This window comes from Eufriesea mexicana, unplaced genomic scaffold, assembly GCF_001483705.2.
Source record: "Eufriesea mexicana isolate 0111107269 unplaced genomic scaffold, ASM148370v2 scaffold76, whole genome shotgun sequence".
Lineage (NCBI taxonomy): Eukaryota > Metazoa > Arthropoda > Insecta > Hymenoptera > Apidae > Eufriesea > Eufriesea mexicana.
This window is the reverse complement of record NW_016908289.1, coordinates 1016340-1033780: the sequence shown is the minus strand read 5'-3', so window position 1 is coordinate 1033780 and position 17441 is coordinate 1016340. Positions and strand designations below refer to the sequence as shown.

Genomic DNA, 17441 nt, shown 5'->3' with positions numbered 1-17441 from the left:
TGTTCCTTGTCTAGAGTAGACGAGACGGTCGTAAAGAGCCTCTCTCGTGGACTGTTGCAATTTTATGGGTTACCTTATGAACCATGGTGTAATACATAGGACGATACAACAACGATATTATAAAAGGAGAGACAGCTGTATGGAATAGCTTTGATACACCTGATAAATTGCGAATATCATTTTATATAAGAAATCGTATAAATTCTAGATAGAAAGTTTCCATTAAAATGTAAATATTTTCGACATATGTTTTGTTTGACCTTGTATTTCAATTGTAACGATTTTTATGCTCCAATTATCCCTTTCCTTATAAATAAATATGTAACCGACCACTGTATAAACCGTTTCACAGCGCATTTTTAATCGATTCGAACTTACATGTGGTTCCAGAACGACCATCTTCTCCCTCTATCATTAAATGAATATTTAAAGTAATGGAAAATTACCATGTACTGCTTTGAATCCAATTTATCATTGATAATATTATCTACAATTTTTCTTTTGTAATAACTCACATGGTTTTGTAGTTGTTTCTCTTTTAAAACAAATTTAAGTCCTATCCAAAATTTTCTACAATTTTTTGTTAAATACTTCTAATTGTACTTGATTAAAATTTTATTCACAATTTACATGTACATCAGTCCTAATATATATATCGAATATTCCACAATAATATACAATCTATGTATATAAAATATGATATATGATAGCAGATGACCAAAGAGTATGATACCTTTCATTTTATTTTCATCTCAAGTAATAATAATACTTAGATATTTAACTTAAATTATTACTTAATACCCAATACTACAAATGATATTGATTACTGCAAAATTATTATTTATTCTTCAAATTGATAGAGTAATACCGAATTTTGCAGTTCTACACGGACAACCACGGAACGTGGTGTTGTGCCTGCTGGAGGTAGCCCGGCTGGCGTCCAGGTACTCCGTCGAACCACCTGGACTCGTGCAGCTCGAGAGGGAAATCGCTGCCGAACAAGAGCGAGATCTTCACTGTCTGTCCGATAGCGGTATATCCCACAGCAGCCTGGTTTCTTGGCAATTTCAATCACCGTCCCCGACCGCGACGCCCAGACCCACGCCAGAGAAGATCAAACACAGCAGGTACATGCATTTTCATTTCTCTTTTTCTATTTGTATTACCCGACGAGGTCGTTGTCGTGCAATTTGTGCTTCAATCGATTTGAAGAAGCTGTATCGATTAACCATTCAATCCCTGTCCTCTGGTCTGCTGTAATCGTCCTGCGACCACGTTTGTTCAGAACAATCTTCGCGTAAGCTTTGAATAGAACAATTTTTATGTAACTTGTTATAGTTACTTGTTCTAGACAATATTTAATAATACAAATTTTAATAAGGATATCGATATAATCATTTCACAAAATTTCGAATTCTATGGACAGTGGATATTAAAGATGCTGTTTAAATATTGCACTCTTTCTTTTAATTTGAGACGAAGTAATAACTGTAGAAGAAAATATTTATCGTTTCTCTATGAAATTAATAGATTACTTATTAAATTTGTTGATACATGCTACTCGAAACAAATTAAATCAGCGTATGAGAAAGTTTTACAGTACACCACTGCAAATTATTCAGTTTAATAAATCTAAAAACAGCTGGATTATAACTGGCTTTGCTCAAGCCACGTGATTTGGTCATTCGAGGAGGAAACTCCTCTGAAAACTCCCCAAATAGCCTGTAAAAGAAAGCTAAGAAGCTAAGTACAAGAATAAAAGAAACAGGCGAAAAGGATGAGTCATGTCTGAAAGAAACACAAAGATCATGCTACAATCTGCATAGCTATGAACCCTTCTCCTCGAGAAGAAAGTTAAACTTTTCACTTGTCCCAGCTTCCAAACAAAAAATGACCTTAAACAACCAAACCTCCTGACCCATATTTTAAAAGAAACTTGAAAATGTCAACCGTGTGCTATATCCGGGGGAAAAATCGGAAACCCGGGTAACAAAAGAATTCGTCAAGTGCCCGAGTGATTAGAGCCCCGATTCGAGAGCATTGGGAGCCATTTTGGTGCTTTAAAATTTAGGTAACGAGACAAAGGAATCCTCTTCTGTATCGAGTATTCGATCGCTCTTTAACTGAATTTCGGCGATATTTTGCAGCTCAGCATCGGAAGTCGCATTGACGGCGACGAGATGGCTGGACCCGACCACTGATGTGACGCACGAGCCCGAGATGAGAAGGTCGGTGAGCGACAATGGACCAGCGGGTAGCGATGGCGTACCCAGCGACACGACGGAGGACGACTGGTCCCGAGGAAGCGCCGAGGACCCAGACGAGGTCCCATCGCCATCGAGTTCACCTTTGTCCTCGCCGGCCGAGCCGCCGGAACACACGGGTCCCATAACGGAACTCGATCGCAAGGTATGATGGCCGATGCGCTTCTCCGTTCGATATAAAATGACTGCTTCCATAGACCTTCTATTAATTTACAAAGCTAATTTACAGTTGCGATATTGGAGTTTGCTGTTTGGAAGAGTATTTTGTGTGGTGTATATATATATTTGATATATACAGGGTAGTTTTAGTTATTGCTAGCCTAACTTTCCCTGCCTGTGGTATATATGTATATCTATCAATGTATACCAATACATGGTCTTTGTTATGTACAAATATTAATTGTAACAAAAATTCAGTGTTTGTAAATTCATTTATTGTCACTTTTTAGTCATTTGTGTGACACTGTGTCATTTGTAAAATAATTTTGTGTCGATATTCTGGTAATTAAATAATTAAAGATAGTTTAAATGGTTCACCCTGTATGTTCAAATTGGGCAATTCATTTTGATAAAAGTATTTTCTAAATTGCGTTCCACGTTTTTTTTATTATTATACAATTTGCGTGTAAATATTGCAAGAGTTTCGTTATTTTGGGTATTATTTAGGTGTAGAATAGATTCGGTTGTGAATGTGTCACCGTGGACGTGAGGATTCTTGATAGAAATGTTTTAAAGTTTTGATTGCGAATGTCAGTAGAAACTTTTCATTTATCGATTTCATGCTAAATCGGCTGAGATATTCGGGTCATGCACCAATTACTTTTTATTAATTCGAGCATTGTAAGTTACAAATAAAATAGCAATTTAATTTAACACACGTGCTACAGTTTCTATGGTCTTGAAATAAATTCAAACACACCTTGCTCTATTTCAGAATTTCACATTTTATCATTAAAAGGTACATTCGAGTTCCAAGAATAAAATCAACAAATCAAAAAATAACCTCAAAATAAATTCCACGTTAAAATTCTTTATTTCCTTTCATTCTCGTGTTATTCGCGTTATTCTGCAGTAGCAAATTCATAATAAACGCTACAGCCTGCAAGTCAGACTTCAAAATAGAGCACCCATCGTGAATTCCAAAGTGGTTCACTCAAAAACTAACCTCAAACAAGTGTAAAATTAGAACTGCCATTAACCAAGAAACAATGCGCGCTATTACATCTTCTTTTATTCTTATTTCATTGACATACAATACTGATTACGTAACAAGCACTCTGTCTCGTCTTCCAAGGGTTAAAAATGGCGTTCCAGACACTTTGAAGAGGTTAATTTCGCTGTTGCCTAAGGAACGCAAGTAACATTGACCACGAGCATGCAATTTGCCCTGTGCACACGCGTAACTTGCATCGTATCACGTTCGCCATGAATGGCGGTCACACGAGGAAGGGAGAAGAAAAGAACAATGGAGGCGAACGGGTCGCTTTAAGCTTTTTCACGTATGCGTTTGCATGCTCGTGGATCCTCGCGTGTCGGATTCCTGCATGCCGCGCAGCGGATGTTCTGAGAGGCCCCTGCATCGACTTTCCCCGCAACACGTCGAACCGATTTATCTCATCGTGACAGCCGATCGCTCTTCGTCCATTCGAGCGTCGTCTGTCAGAACGCACTGCGTAAAAATATGTCGTCCTGATTCCGTGGGCAACTTTTACACCACGCGACGTGGCCTGTTTGATGTTTTTAGGTAAGGCGAGCCACAGAGGCCGTGCAGAGACTCTGCCAGTGCCCCTCTGAGAGATGTTCCAAACTGAAGGTGCGTAAGGTTGGCGAAGGACGGTACCATATCGCTGGACGAAATGTCTTTATCAGGGTGTGTATTATGTTTTTCTTTCAAGAGCGGAAATTTCTTTCGAATAAAGATTGCATCTACGATTTTCACATTGGATATTACATCTGTAATCAAATTTATTCGCATGACATATTTTATAATAAGATTTATGACATTTTCATTTGCAAGTATTATCCCAGCTATTCGTTTCATTTTCAAATTTATTTGCCATTAATTACCATTTTTAATTCATAAAATTGCAACACTATGACTTACGACGATTCGAATGGAAATGAATTTCCTAGCATTATTAGTCCGCAGCATAGAGTGAAAAACGCGCGACTAGTTACTAATGACAACGCTACGCGACGTGTTCGCAGCTTTTGAAGGGGAGACACATGATGGTCAGAGTGGGCGGGGGCTGGGACACCTTGGAGCATTTCTTGGCGAGGCACGACCCCTGTCAGGTGAGGACCCTCAACCGCGAGAGCACGCCGCCTTCACTCCACGGCAACAAGCACACCAACTTTCTTCCCATTCGCGCAAAGTATCGCAGCCCTCCGCCAGAATCCGTCTCGGCCCGCTAGCCTAAAAGCACAGTGCCTGTTTACAAGTCCACGCTACTTCACGTTCATGCTGCTGTTGGTTCGTTTCGTACAAGTAGAGAGACACACGTGACAGATAGTTCGACAGAGTGGCCAACTTTCGTTCCGTATTTTTGTTCGGATCGTAGAAGCACACGAGACTGCAGGGTTACCATGCTGATAGGCAAACCGCGAAAATATCAGACGCCTAGTTCTTTATGGCGCTCACAGAGGTCGGTAGCGCCTTCGAGAAGTCTCACCTTCCTTCTTTCCAACCGCTGTCAATGGTGCGTTGATGATATCGAGGGATCCGTTAGTTCTGCCAGGTGTCGTTGGAAAAACTATCAGCTAAGGTATCTCTGTGCTATTCTCGTGATCATATACACTAGAACTCGTATCAAGTGCACCGCTGTCTCTCATACATGCATAAGTTATACAGGGGATGGCACTATTTTTTCTTATATGTCATGTAATACGGTTGGGGAGCACTAATGTTTCACGTACCTCCTAACAAGCGTGTTAATATGCCATCTTCTTCTCGAGGAATCTCGGTTTTACGCGATATTCACTGATACTTACTTTATCATTTCCTCTTGTATGAATTTCAACGAATATTATTGTATAGATTTATATACATTCATTCGTTTATTCTGTACACTCACATCGAGTTACGTGTTGCGTTTATGCTACGTTGTATGTACTATGTATGTACGTAAAATGCGATTGGTGTTTATTTGTACTTTCCTATACGTTTACGTAAGTTCACTTAAAAGTACAAGGACTTGCCTTTCGTAGATAACAACGATTCGCTGGTTTGAACCCGTAAACGTTTAAGTGTCACGCATTCCATGGATGACAGGCATATTAACGCTTGATTTGGAAATTGTCTAACAGAAATAGACGGGAGGGCAATGCACCTGGTAGAGGTAGACGTAAGACCGCAATGACCAAAGTTCGTAATGGTATGTCGAAACGATCACGGGCAATAATGGCTTATCGGAATGTCGTTTGCATCGAAGATAACGACCAACAATCTGTCTGCTGCGATTCGAACAAGCTGCTTCGAAGTCGACCCATGCGTGTAATTAGAAGAAAGTGCAATTAAGGACTCAGGTAACATTTTAAATCGAGCTTGACGGGCTAAATAGAACTACAGGAAATTGTGTTTTCCAATTGAACGACTCCGTCTTTTGTAGAAATGCAAACCTTTAAAGGATAGGTAATCGTTTATGAGATTGTGGGGTTACTATCTATTTTATGAGCAAACGAGAAAAGGGTGAAGCAAATATATAATAATTATTACTTATTTGTACTTGGTCATTGCTGCGGCCCACAGGGGCGAATCTCGTAGTGCACTTAATTATCTCTCGCGATAAGCAATGTAAGGCACATAGATTGTAACAAATAACAGGGTCGGTTACATCGATTAATAGTACGCTTAAAATATATGATCATCTATTGTCAGATTATTATAAAAGAGTGTCAATTGATTGACACGAATCATTACCATCGTGTTAGAGGTGTATTTAAACTTCATTCATTATCTCAAAGATAAATTATCTTTTTATACTGTTTTTGTATCTACCGACCCTGGCGATAATTCTTACACTTTGGCACATAATCGATACGTATTAAATCGGCTAACATGCAAAATGCTTCACGATAACTGCCATAATATATGTTTTGTACTTTTATAATAAATACGTAGGATAAGGAGTAACAAAGAACATATTGTATCGAAATTACAAGACGACGTGTGTTTATTCGGTTCACAGAAATGCAAGGACACAGTGTGCAAAGGAATACCAAAGCAAAGAAATATACGACGAGCAATGTCGGCACGTTGAGGCTATTAACGTTGTCGTTCAAAGTTTTTTTTGTTAGACTTTTTCCTTTTTCTCGTCTAAATTGATTTTGTATCATAGCGTTATGTTTCGTAAATTATTATTATTCGACGCGTAGTGTGTAATCTATTTTGTTCTAGGTATTTTGTTCGTATTCGCAGAATGTATTTATTTGTAAATTATAACACAATGAATTGCAAATGTAATAACCGAAAAAAAATTTATTTCATGAGTACGTTTAGTGTCATTATTGCTACGCGCGAATGAAACGATTCCGCCATATTATATTATTATCGTAAACGCGTTACTCGATAAGTATGTTTATAGTTTGGTTAAGTTGTTCGTACCTGCTTTATCCAACGCAGAGTATTCTAAAGAACATTTCAACAAATGAAATTTAATTTTAAAAAATTTTTTTCCGCGTTTTGTTTATATATTAGTTGCTGTCGTGTAAATTTATTTGTATAATGTTACGAGCCCTGCAATTTTTTCCAGAAGTAAGATATTAAATTTACGAAGTTTATGAATCTAATTATAAATTAATCCTAATCACGTTCTGTTTATTTTCTCATGATTTGTAATGTGATATAATCATATTGTACATCCTAATTTCACTTTTTTTTACTTAATGTTAGTAATCAAAAAATGCTTCTGTAAAACTAGCCTATAATCACAGTGCGTATATATATAGCGTTATATATATATAATGCTAATAACGTTAGTTTTACTTAAGTACGATACTATTGTGTTAATTGTTATATTTTGTTGAACAATAAAATATTTAATTCTGAATCTATTAGACATTTGTATAGCAATCATAATTAATTGATTAAAACGAACAAAAAATGCCGGGTGTATTATTTGTAGGTAACAAATATATTTTTATTTTTCTTAAAGTGCACATGTTAATACAAAAAGTAAATTAAATTTGGTAAACATCACTTTTGTTACGATAATCAGTCTGATATAATTAAAATCTATAATTAAAGAAATGCGTAAGAATATAAGTTGTAACGTTTGCGTACGCTGGATAATTTAATTTTAATTTTGGTGGTCAAGTAGTCATTACGTGATTAAAATAATAATACTCGTATGTATAGAAATACAAAATGGGGCGTCGTATTTATTTATTGTGGCATCAATGGCGGACATTTTTATTTCTTCTTGCTTTTACCTAGTGTTAACGTGTGATGCTGAGGTTGTTGTGCGAACTGAGTTTTTCGTCTATTAAATTCTAAAATATCATCCTCCAGTTTCTTTCTACTTTCTTCTAATTTTTTCTTTTCTTCTGTGTGATCTTTCTTGAGTTTATCAAATTTGTTATGAAGCTAAAAAAAAACACGCAAATAAATGAAATTATCGTATCAATAATTTACCACAAAATTAAAAAAAGGATAAATATATTTACCTCCTTTTCTGCGTCCTTTAATTCAGCTTCTTTCTCTTTCACTCGTGCCACAAACATCTGTCGCATTTCATCCTCTTTTTGTTGGAGTTCTTGTAAATGGATGGATCTTTTTGCTTCACAAGTTTGTTGAAAACTAACTGGTTTATTTTCACTATCAACATCACTAAATCCCATCTAGAAGTCATAATTATAAATAATCGAATATTAAGATACATAGAAATTTGTATTTTACAGGATGAATTACCTGTTCTAGACGCTTCTTACGATATAGTTCATAATGACGACAGTGCGTTTTTTCTCTCATATCTTCCATATTTGTCCTTATTAACATTTCACGCAATTTAACAAAGTCACAATGGGACTCATTTTCGACTATAAGAAGAACCAATTTCTAGGTAGTCCATACATTTTATTTGAAATATTTAACTTTACCTTGTACTGTACCCCATGGGTATTGACGAGAGCGCATCATTTTGTTTCCAACTCGAACAAAATCTGTACTACCAACTACTGCAAAAGGTACATGAGCATTCATACTAGAGTTTACTTCTGCAACGCTTTCATCGTCAGTAGGAAACTGATAAATATGGACTCCATTATTTTGTAATTCAGATATAATTTTACTCTGAAACAAATATGTAATGTAAGAATGGAACATAGAAATATTTCTATGTCGTAGTAACTTTTGTCATACTTTAAACTTTTGTAATTCTGTTTTTGATATCGTGTCAGCTTTAGCAATAATTGGAATAATATTGACTTTTGTATCAAGTTTCTTCATACAGACTAGATCGATTGACTTTAACCTACAATTATACATTCAAGCGTTTAGTTCAATTCAGAAGATAATTGTTTCTTGCATTAGGAATATTTTATATTACATATTTACCCATGCCCTGTCGGACAAATAAAATATAAACAAACATGTATACGACTATCATGGTAAGTTGCTAAAGATCGCTTAATCTTCAACTCCTCTTGTAAATAGGCTTCAAATTGAGCATCTATGTAATCAACAACAGCTTTAAAGCTATCTTCCTTATTAATTTGATCTCCATAACCAACTGTATCAACAATAGTAAGCTTTAACCTTACATTACTCTCTTGTAATTCATAAGTATGGGCTTTGAGTTTCACAGAAGGAAGATTATGTGGGCTTGGAATGGATTCGAAACTCGTATTAAAGAGAGAGTCCATAAGAGTGGACTTTCCAAGTCCAGTTTCACCTGTTACAAACACAACGATAGGTACTAGTAGTTATGAACATCATTGTCACACACATTAAAACGTAACATATTTCCTACCGATGCAAAGAATGTTAAACACAAATCCATTCAGAACAGATTTATTCACCAATTGATCTGGAAGACTGTCAAATCCAACATGACCAGACAATTTTAAATTACGTATGGAAGATTCTAACTGAAAATATAAAAGACCCATAAGTATCAACGTCAGTAAGTCGTCCGGAAATTAACAGTACTATCCATATACGGAACGATTCAATAAGACCACTGTTGTTATTACAGAACCAACGCCCTTCAGGCTACAAACATTAAACATACGTCACCGGAGGATTGAACTTATGTTTATATACACAAAAGGATATTTCAATGTTAGTTTCCAACAGACACAATTGTTTGGTGTGATGTAATATAGGCGTAAAACTGAAAAAATGACACTTACCTTGATACGCTCAACATCTACCGACGCCATTTTTACTATTAGTGACGCGTGCGTTACTCATATTGTAGTTTCCTACAATATCGCACACATATGCATCGTAATTCATTATAATCAACAATGTTTATTCATTAAAAGTAAAGTGGAACTAAATATATGCGACAGGTATCCCTTATGCATAAAAATGATTCCATAAATATGCAATATAAATATTCATACAATTTATATATCTTATGAGTGTTAATTATAATTATCAAAAATAAATCAATAACATGTCAATAAATTGCCAAACGTTTTCATGTAACAAACCAAATAATATAAAATATGAACATATATTCTATATAATTAATTTAATGAAAATAATTTGTAATTGTATCGCATTGAAATTTACCTTCCGTTTTTAGGCGTATTATTAATGCCGTATTTAAAATACGAACAAATATAAACCACCTTGCATCAGTTAGTGTTGGTACTGCAACCGCGTCGCTAGGGTGTTTCGCGTTACCGTACTGGCAGACTCCTCATAACAGTGCTACTTTCTAACATGGCAGATCAATTTGTGTTGTATTATCATGTGACGGGGAAAAGTTCTCGTTCATAAGACGGTCTCTGTGTAAACTATCGTAGATTTTCCTCGCGAGGAAAACGTGTTGTCAGCTCAAATCATCGTTGCGATGGCGGACATGAAAAGTCCACCGTTCAGTGACATTAAACGGCCCGAGGAGGTGGTGGCGATGGCGATGAACGACAGCCTGAAATTCGCCGTGCTGATCGGGCTGATCGAAGTGGGACAGGTGTCGAATCGGGAAGTTGTCAACACCGTGCTTCACCTGGTGAGTAACAGTGAAATTTCATAGATCCATCCGGCGTGCCGGCCGTCCGTTTCACGGCCATTCCCGCCGATTTCACGACATCGGACGAAATCTGTCAGTCCGAGCTGTCAAACCGTACACGACAATCAGCATGATGCACGATTGTCGTACATTGTGAAATAATCCGTCCTTTAATGGAAATCAACAGTGACACAACGCTAGTCAATTAAGAGAAGACACGACGCGAATCAGTGGTGCTCCTTTTTCTTACTATTACACTCAACGTTAACCATATAACCTTGTTCAAACGTCAGGCTATTTCTACGATAAACAAATCCTCGCCTACATGGTTTTTTCTATGAAAACAGTTCTCAAAATGTGACCATACGTCGCGTTATCTTTCGTCCTTCAAATTTTAACGTCACCATCCGGTGTAACCGATTCCCTTTACTATTTGAATAGCCGTCAATTAATACATTTCTTTCTCGTCTGTTTGCTCGACTCGTTTTGTTTGCGCTTCTTATCGCAGCCGCTAATTTAACCACGATTTGCATCGATTCACGCGTGTCGCGACAGATTTCGCTTCGTAGGGCAAAGACAAGGAAAGTACAGCATGAAAACGCGGCAATCGTCGAAATGTAGCCGCGGCAAGTTTACGGCCGCGCTTTTATTACGTTCAATCATGCATTTCATAGCCACGGCGGCGCTAGGAAATGCTGTTTACGCGTCAGCGTGCCGCGTTCCCGATATTGTTCTTATTTCTCCAGGGAATTCGGCTCGCACGGCGGACAGACCGTGCGCCACGTAGAAAAACACGCTTATCAGCGCGATCTCGTCGCGCACACCGTTCCCGCGTGGGACGCTCGTTAAAATTTCCGTCCATCGCGTAGTGGTACCGGTTGTACATCGGTCTACCGGTCAACTTTTGATCCTGCGATTAAACGTTCGGGGAATGCTCGCGTTGCACAATCGAGATGATTATTGTCCAAGTTTTTCTGCTGGAATTTTCGTCTAACGGCGGAAGCCATTTTATTGAACGGTTACAAATCGTGTAGAAAAAGATGGACGTAAGCGATCCTGTATTATGGTTTATCGTGGAAATTGTATTGAAATTGATCAACAAAATTTCTAGTGGAGTTATTTTGTTAAATAATTAGAAATTGCGAATGTGATATTCGTGCGATATTTTTCTTGGGTAAATATAGAATCATCGTTTAAATTCCTCGACGGCATCCTAATGGAATGATGGAAGCTATATAATGTTGGAATTTTTATTGCACTATTGGGAATTATAGGGGAGAAAGTAAACGTAGGTGGACGTTGTTGAAATTCTTTAGGATAATTTTTATTAGGACTTTAATCGAATAATTAGAAGAAGAGAGTGAATGAGAAATATTGAGATTTCCAATATTGAGATGTATAGTGTGGTGTATTAAGATTTTAGGATTTCATATTGTATTGAATGATTGGATGGAGAGATGTGGATATGAAAAAGCAGTGAAATTTGGTATATATTATTAAACGTTGATAGTCATTGTGGATAGTTTAGTTAAATGGTTAAATAAATAGTCAGGTAGGTAACTAAGTGAGTCAAGGTTGATATCCTTCATGAGACATATACTTAAATGTTGGTAACCACTGTTGGACGCTAACAATATTCTAGTTAACAGTAGTCTGAACCTAAAATAAGAGATTTAGAATATTATTCTAGTCTTTAGTGTATATTCTACATTTGTAATGTAGAATTTAAAATTGTTACATAGTAACATAATTTTTGACATGAATACAAATTTTGGAGCAGTGTTTCTTTCTATTTCAAAGCAAAGGGAATTTTTACTTAATGTTATTTATCATTAAAAATTGCTATATAGCATAATTTTGGATATTAAATGAAAGTTCTAGAATATTTATTATGCCTGATATAAAGGGAAGTGAAAATTGCATGTAATCCTATCATTGAAACTTGTTATATTAAAAATATTAAAATTTTGATTGAACAAGAAGGGATATATTGATAAATTTGAAGAAATACGAGCGAATACTGGTTGTCAATATTTCAGTTGAGAACTGACAATCATTGATATAAAATTTGTTAGATGAACAAATAAACTGAAACGAATGTATGGATTCTTCTCAAGGGATGGTAATGGAATATTCAATGATATGGATCATCAGTGATTTACGATATTTTCTATCATCGAACCATTCACAAAGTAAAGAAGGGCGTTCTGAAATAAAGTAAAAAAATCTGACAAATATAGTACAAAAATCTCAGTATAGTTCGTATTCCAAAATAAATTGTTTTCAATAAAAGTTTTAAATTTGGTACAACACTAAATACCAAAATTTCTATATATATCTACATATAGATTTAAGTCTGGTAAATAAAATAAATATACATTTATATATGTAAATTTTTTATTTATTAATTTTTTATTGCAGTTTCATTTATTAATTTTGCAATTTTTTTATTTATTCATACTTATGCAGCCAAATTTTTATTATATATTTATTAATCATATTTATTCGTTCTTTCACAAAAACAATATTATCGTACTTGTATTAGTCAGATTTATCAGCTCTTTTGGAAGGAAGATAATACCAGAAAGGCTCGTAAAAGTTGCCGGACAGCCCTTCGTAAGAACTGTGATCAAGTCGTTTCAAGAACGATGTTAGTATTTTGGATGAAGTGGAACTTCTCGTGGACGTGTACGCGAACAGGCGTCTTCGTAATCCTCAGGAACGAAGCTTTTAAGATTTCATTCGAACAGCCTAAAGCTAGGCGAGCAAATATAGATAAGCACGAATCTTGTTAAAATCCTTCGTGCAGGAACTACAGTTCCTGAAGTATCGCGAGAATAGCAGATATAAACAAACGTCTTCGGAATCCTTCGCAAATACTACGATTAACCGGATGGAACTGCTGACATTTTAGTTAAAACATAAATACAGATAAATCGTGAAAATATTTTCAGAGGAATTATAGTCGACTAATGTCGGGAAATAACATTGATATTTTCATTCACATGTTTTCCCATATCTTGTTGAAAGTGAAAATTTGAGCGTCTTAAGGTGGAATTTTACATAATTCTACTTCGAGGTATAATTTTGCACATTAAGTTGAAATCTACTTTCTCTGTAACAAAGATTTAAGATATTAGATTAGCCGAACTTTGAAGATGGATAAATGATGTAAAATATAATATTCTCAGAAGTGTTACAACCGACTAATGTTGGAAAATAATGTTGATATTTTCGTTCACATATTTTTCCATATTTTGCTGTACTTGAAAGTGGTTACTAGTATAACTTTGTGTGGTAGTACACTGTATATAAAACAATATATGAAATATTATATATTATTATATATTATTAATATAAAACAATAAATTATTTTAATGCAATATATTAATATATTTTATTTGTTTATAATTCAGATTTGCTTTTATGGTTAATACAGTGAAAATCAATCCATTCTTGTTGTAAAGTATAATGTAGGTTCCTTGGAGAGGTCTTTTCCAAAATATGAGTCATCGATTATTCCCTGTACTCTGGTATTCGAATGGACAATAAGGACATAAAATTTCTATCACCAGGTTGCTGCATACGAAATGGCCGATTACCTTGCGCGTGGGATCTTCTAAAATTGATTAGCTAAATATGCCGTTAAATGCCATTTATTACATATAGATTCGATACACGAGAATAATCAGATATGACGCGATCAATATTTCGGTAATTTCATTATTACACGCGTATGAAAACGTGCTCAACGTCGAAATAAAGTGTCTTACTTAGTTTGACTTATATTCAGGTTTTATTTAAATTTTTACGAGTTTGTACACAGTGACACTATAAATGGTACAACGCAACAGAGATCGTAAAATTTATACCGCTTTCACAGAAGATTTATCGAGGGAACAGACAACCTCACGTTACCTGAAAAAATTCACGTTGACAAAGAGGAACATAAAGGATAAACCAACAACTCAAACCACGCCACTAACGATCAATTAGACAGTTTAATTTTAATAATCATAATCTTATCTTACGGTAATCAAAATATACTTAATCTGATGAGTCATACTTTGATCAACAGCATATCCAATTCGATCATTTTGTCAGCAACAGCCATACCCGAAACAATTTTTACAAAATAATATCGACAACTTCATTACAGTTAAAATATGACTGGATAAACTATAGAAAATAGAATTTAAAAGAATACCATGTGAACGCTTCGTTCAAACAGTTAGAAACCACAGAAATATGTACATATACATAGATTGTGACAGAAAGTATTGTATAGAAGCAAGTAAGAAGTGATTCTTTATCAAAAAATGAGTTCAAAATGTAGAATAAAATTTATTCATCTGCGGCTTGGCTTTTGAGGAAAAAAATGTTGAAAATCTGAGCGTACGTGTATATTTGCATAACTAACAAGAGAAGCTTGAAATGTGGTCTTCATCAATTTGTATGAAATTTCGGGTATGATGCGTATGACCACAGTAAGTTAAACGTAATTCTCTCTGCAGATATGCAGTCAGTTAATTAGAGAAAAATGTGTGTAAAATTTGACAAAGGTATATAGCATATTTTTCCTGCAAAGACTTTGATGTAGCGACTATTGTAGGGGACCATAAATTTCCGGATCCGAGGAACATAATTTTTTCTGCAGCATAATTACGTCAAATGTTATAATTTTGAAAACGTGAATTATTTCATGCGAGCATTCTCATTTATGCCCTCTCTTATTTATAAATACTTATAACAAATACTGTGTATTTGATTTTCAAGAATCATCAACTTTAAATGAAAAATGAAATACAAGTAAATGCACCTTATTTCAATAATTAAATACTTTATTCATTTAAACACGCACAGCGAGGGAAAAAATTATCAGCGCAATATGTTACAAGAAAATTCACCTAACCAAAAACTTTTGGTCTTATCAAAGTTTATGTGCATGAAGAGCATAATGAGTTCTACATGGAACAGTATTTTTCTAAACTGGATATCTTTTTGAGGGAGTAAAATGAATTCCTAAAGTTTCAGAATATTTTCATAATTTTATGCTTTGGGTATAATTATTACGCTGAATTTTTTTAACAGTGTGATAGAATACTAAAAATTAAATCCTTTGTACTGTTACAAAGTTATCTTTAGCATGAAATTTACGGACATTCGTCGACATTTTATATAAAACGCAATTTAAAAAGTAACATAATTATACGCTATTAACTTATAAACGAAATTATGAGATATATATGTATATAAAATTTATGATATTCGTAGGGATTACTTTTATTTAAATGTAAACGGTTTCTGTAATTTTCCACGTGAAATTCGAAGTATGTTCGTAGGGATTACTTTTATTTAAATGTAAACGGTTTCTGTAATTTTCCACGTGAAATTCGAAGTGTTCAATTCACGCCCCGTAAACCTGGCATTAGAAAGACGAAAGAGGTACTGAATATCCAATCATAGATTTCATCCATATAAATCGACGTGCCCTAAAAAAGAGAAGAAAAAATGTAAAATCTCAGACAAACAAATATAATTCTACACTTTCGACTTATTTTTGTGTAAGGAATTACCTCTTGCCGCTCGTATAACACTTTCGTCCACGCCCTCTATACGTGGGCGAACGTGGTCGGTTCCCGAACTGCTGAAGACAAATAGGTAGCACGTGGCAGCGATTAATGTCGGCCGTCACGGTTGCACGGAGTTACGATCGCGTTCGCTTTTCCGATTCCTCGTTCGTCTCTCTAACGTTGCTCAGAGAATTAGCCAGCGCCGCCGATTTCTGCTCTTTTCCATTCGTCTTCCATCTATGTTCCTACGGTCCAGAGACGCATGAATGCGTCCGCGAACGTTTCATGTACACTTCGCTCTCGACCCTGAATCGATTAGCTTCATCGACAATCGTGGTGGTGTCGCGTCGAGCGTGACTAGCGCCAAGTAGGATCGGCGCGCGCTTACTTTTCTGGGGAACGGTGTCGTGACGGATAGTGAAAGTGGGTGGGGGAACGGTCATGCGTGTCGAGATGAGAGAACGGTTACTGTTCGCGCGGTTTTCGTGATGGAGGAGATTGATTCCAGGAGATGCGTGAGGCGATTCTCTAGTGGTGGGTGAAGATTTATGGATGTGGCTATTCGATGGTATATTTATGGATATAGGAAATTTGTGTAGTATATAGGGAGTCGTGGGTTTTTCCAGTCAAGTCTGTCAGTATGTCCCGTGGGTATAAGTAACGGGGAAGCGTTGTGTATATGTAGGTAGGTCGTTTGAAGCCTCAGTGAGAGGTTATGAACGACGTAAAGCCTCGTTCATACCAGCGAGTCACTTGAATATAAGTCGCTCGAATTGAAGTTATTCGAAAAAGCGTCTTACTCATTGGAGTATTTACTTCTTTGAAGTGAGTCGTTTGAGGAGACAGGAAATCCTCTGAAAAGTAGAGTGCTCTGTTTCAGAGACGAAAAGAAAAGTACCTCTAACCTTAAAGTAGAGGGGTGACTTTAACCTCTTATTTCGAGATTCTTTTATTGGTTTTTATGCTTATAGAAATTCTAATTTTCTTCCTTCCGAATAAAAATCAAAATTCGGATTAGGAGTAAATCTTCTTTCGATTGAATCAAGCGTTATATCTGGCCCATAACCTCGATCGAGTATAACTCGATGTTACGAGGCAAGTGATAAAGGAATCGAACGTTTTGATTGCGGTTAAAAAGGCTTCATTGTTAGTTATTGCCGTGTCGGCATGTTGCATAACGAGCTGCAACGATCATTAATGTCAGTTGTGAATTAAAATAGCCAAATTTCTCTGCTCTTTAACCCGTTACTCTATTACGTTGAGTGCTTCCATGTTTTATTCGGCTATTTTATTTTTAGTAGATACGAGAAATTTATGTACACTGCTACTAACTGAATCTAAAATAAAGTGGCATAAGTATACCTTTAACTGCTTAAATACGAGAATATAGGTAAACTATAAAGAACAGGTGGAATTAACTATAT

The 17441-nt window shown here is 35.7% G+C and overlaps 3 protein-coding genes across 7 annotated transcripts in view; 2 read left to right on the top strand and 1 right to left on the bottom strand.

Annotated features, from left to right (window-relative positions):
* LOC108555095 (growth arrest-specific protein 2) overlaps positions 1–6523 on the top strand; it is a 48972-nt gene extending 42449 nt beyond the window's left edge. For 2 of the 5 annotated variants that reach the window (XR_001890748.1, XR_001890751.1), the window contains exons 5-9: positions 881–1127; positions 2148–2409; positions 4009–4134; positions 4473–5029; positions 5472–6457. Coding sequence is in view for 1 of the 5 variants with exons in the window: in XM_017910608.1 (XP_017766097.1) it covers positions 881–1127; positions 2148–2409; positions 4009–4134; positions 4473–4559; positions 6452–6523 (794 nt within the window). In the remaining 4 variants the exon portion in view is untranslated. Of the gene's footprint in view, positions 1–880; positions 1128–2147; positions 2410–4008; positions 4135–4472; positions 5030–5471 lie in introns of all 5 variants that reach the window. The other 3 variants (XR_001890750.1, XR_001890749.1, XM_017910608.1) reach the window with 3 other exon arrangements.
* Positions 6524–7450: 927 nt separating this feature from the next.
* Septin2 (septin 2) lies at positions 7451–9644 on the bottom strand. The gene is made up of 8 exons (XM_017910615.1): positions 9615–9644; positions 9233–9350; positions 8818–9154; positions 8623–8734; positions 8361–8553; positions 8173–8300; positions 7929–8102; positions 7451–7848 (listed from the first exon to the last, which is right to left on the bottom strand). Exons 1-8 carry the CDS (start codon positions 9642–9644, stop codon positions 7675–7677), a joined length of 1266 nt encoding a protein of 421 aa, XP_017766104.1. The 3' UTR covers positions 7451–7674.
* A 448-nt stretch (positions 9645–10092) lies between these two features.
* The window catches only part of LOC108555118 (neurobeachin), a 279010-nt gene continuing 271661 nt past the window's right edge, over positions 10093–17441 (top strand). Inside the window, exon 1 of the mRNA XM_017910640.1 lies at positions 10093–10444. Within this exon, the coding sequence (XP_017766129.1) occupies positions 10286–10444 (159 nt within the window). The 5' untranslated portion in view covers positions 10093–10285. The remainder of the gene's footprint in view (positions 10445–17441) is intronic.

What these genes read in the sequence shown, in the direction of transcription:
- Septin2 (XM_017910615.1), bottom strand. Translation starts at nt 9,644, where the DNA reads ATGGCGTCGGTAGATGTTGAGCGTATCAAG. An exon ending in GTAAGAAGCGTCTAGAACAG is followed by an intron (nt 8,103 to 8,172) that starts GTAATTCATCCT and finishes TATGACTTCTAG; the next exon opens with ATGGGATTTAGTGATGTTGA. An exon ending in TAAAGGACGCAGAAAAGGAG is followed by an intron (nt 7,849 to 7,928) that starts GTAAATATATTT and finishes GTTTTTTTTTAG; the next exon opens with CTTCATAACAAATTTGATAA.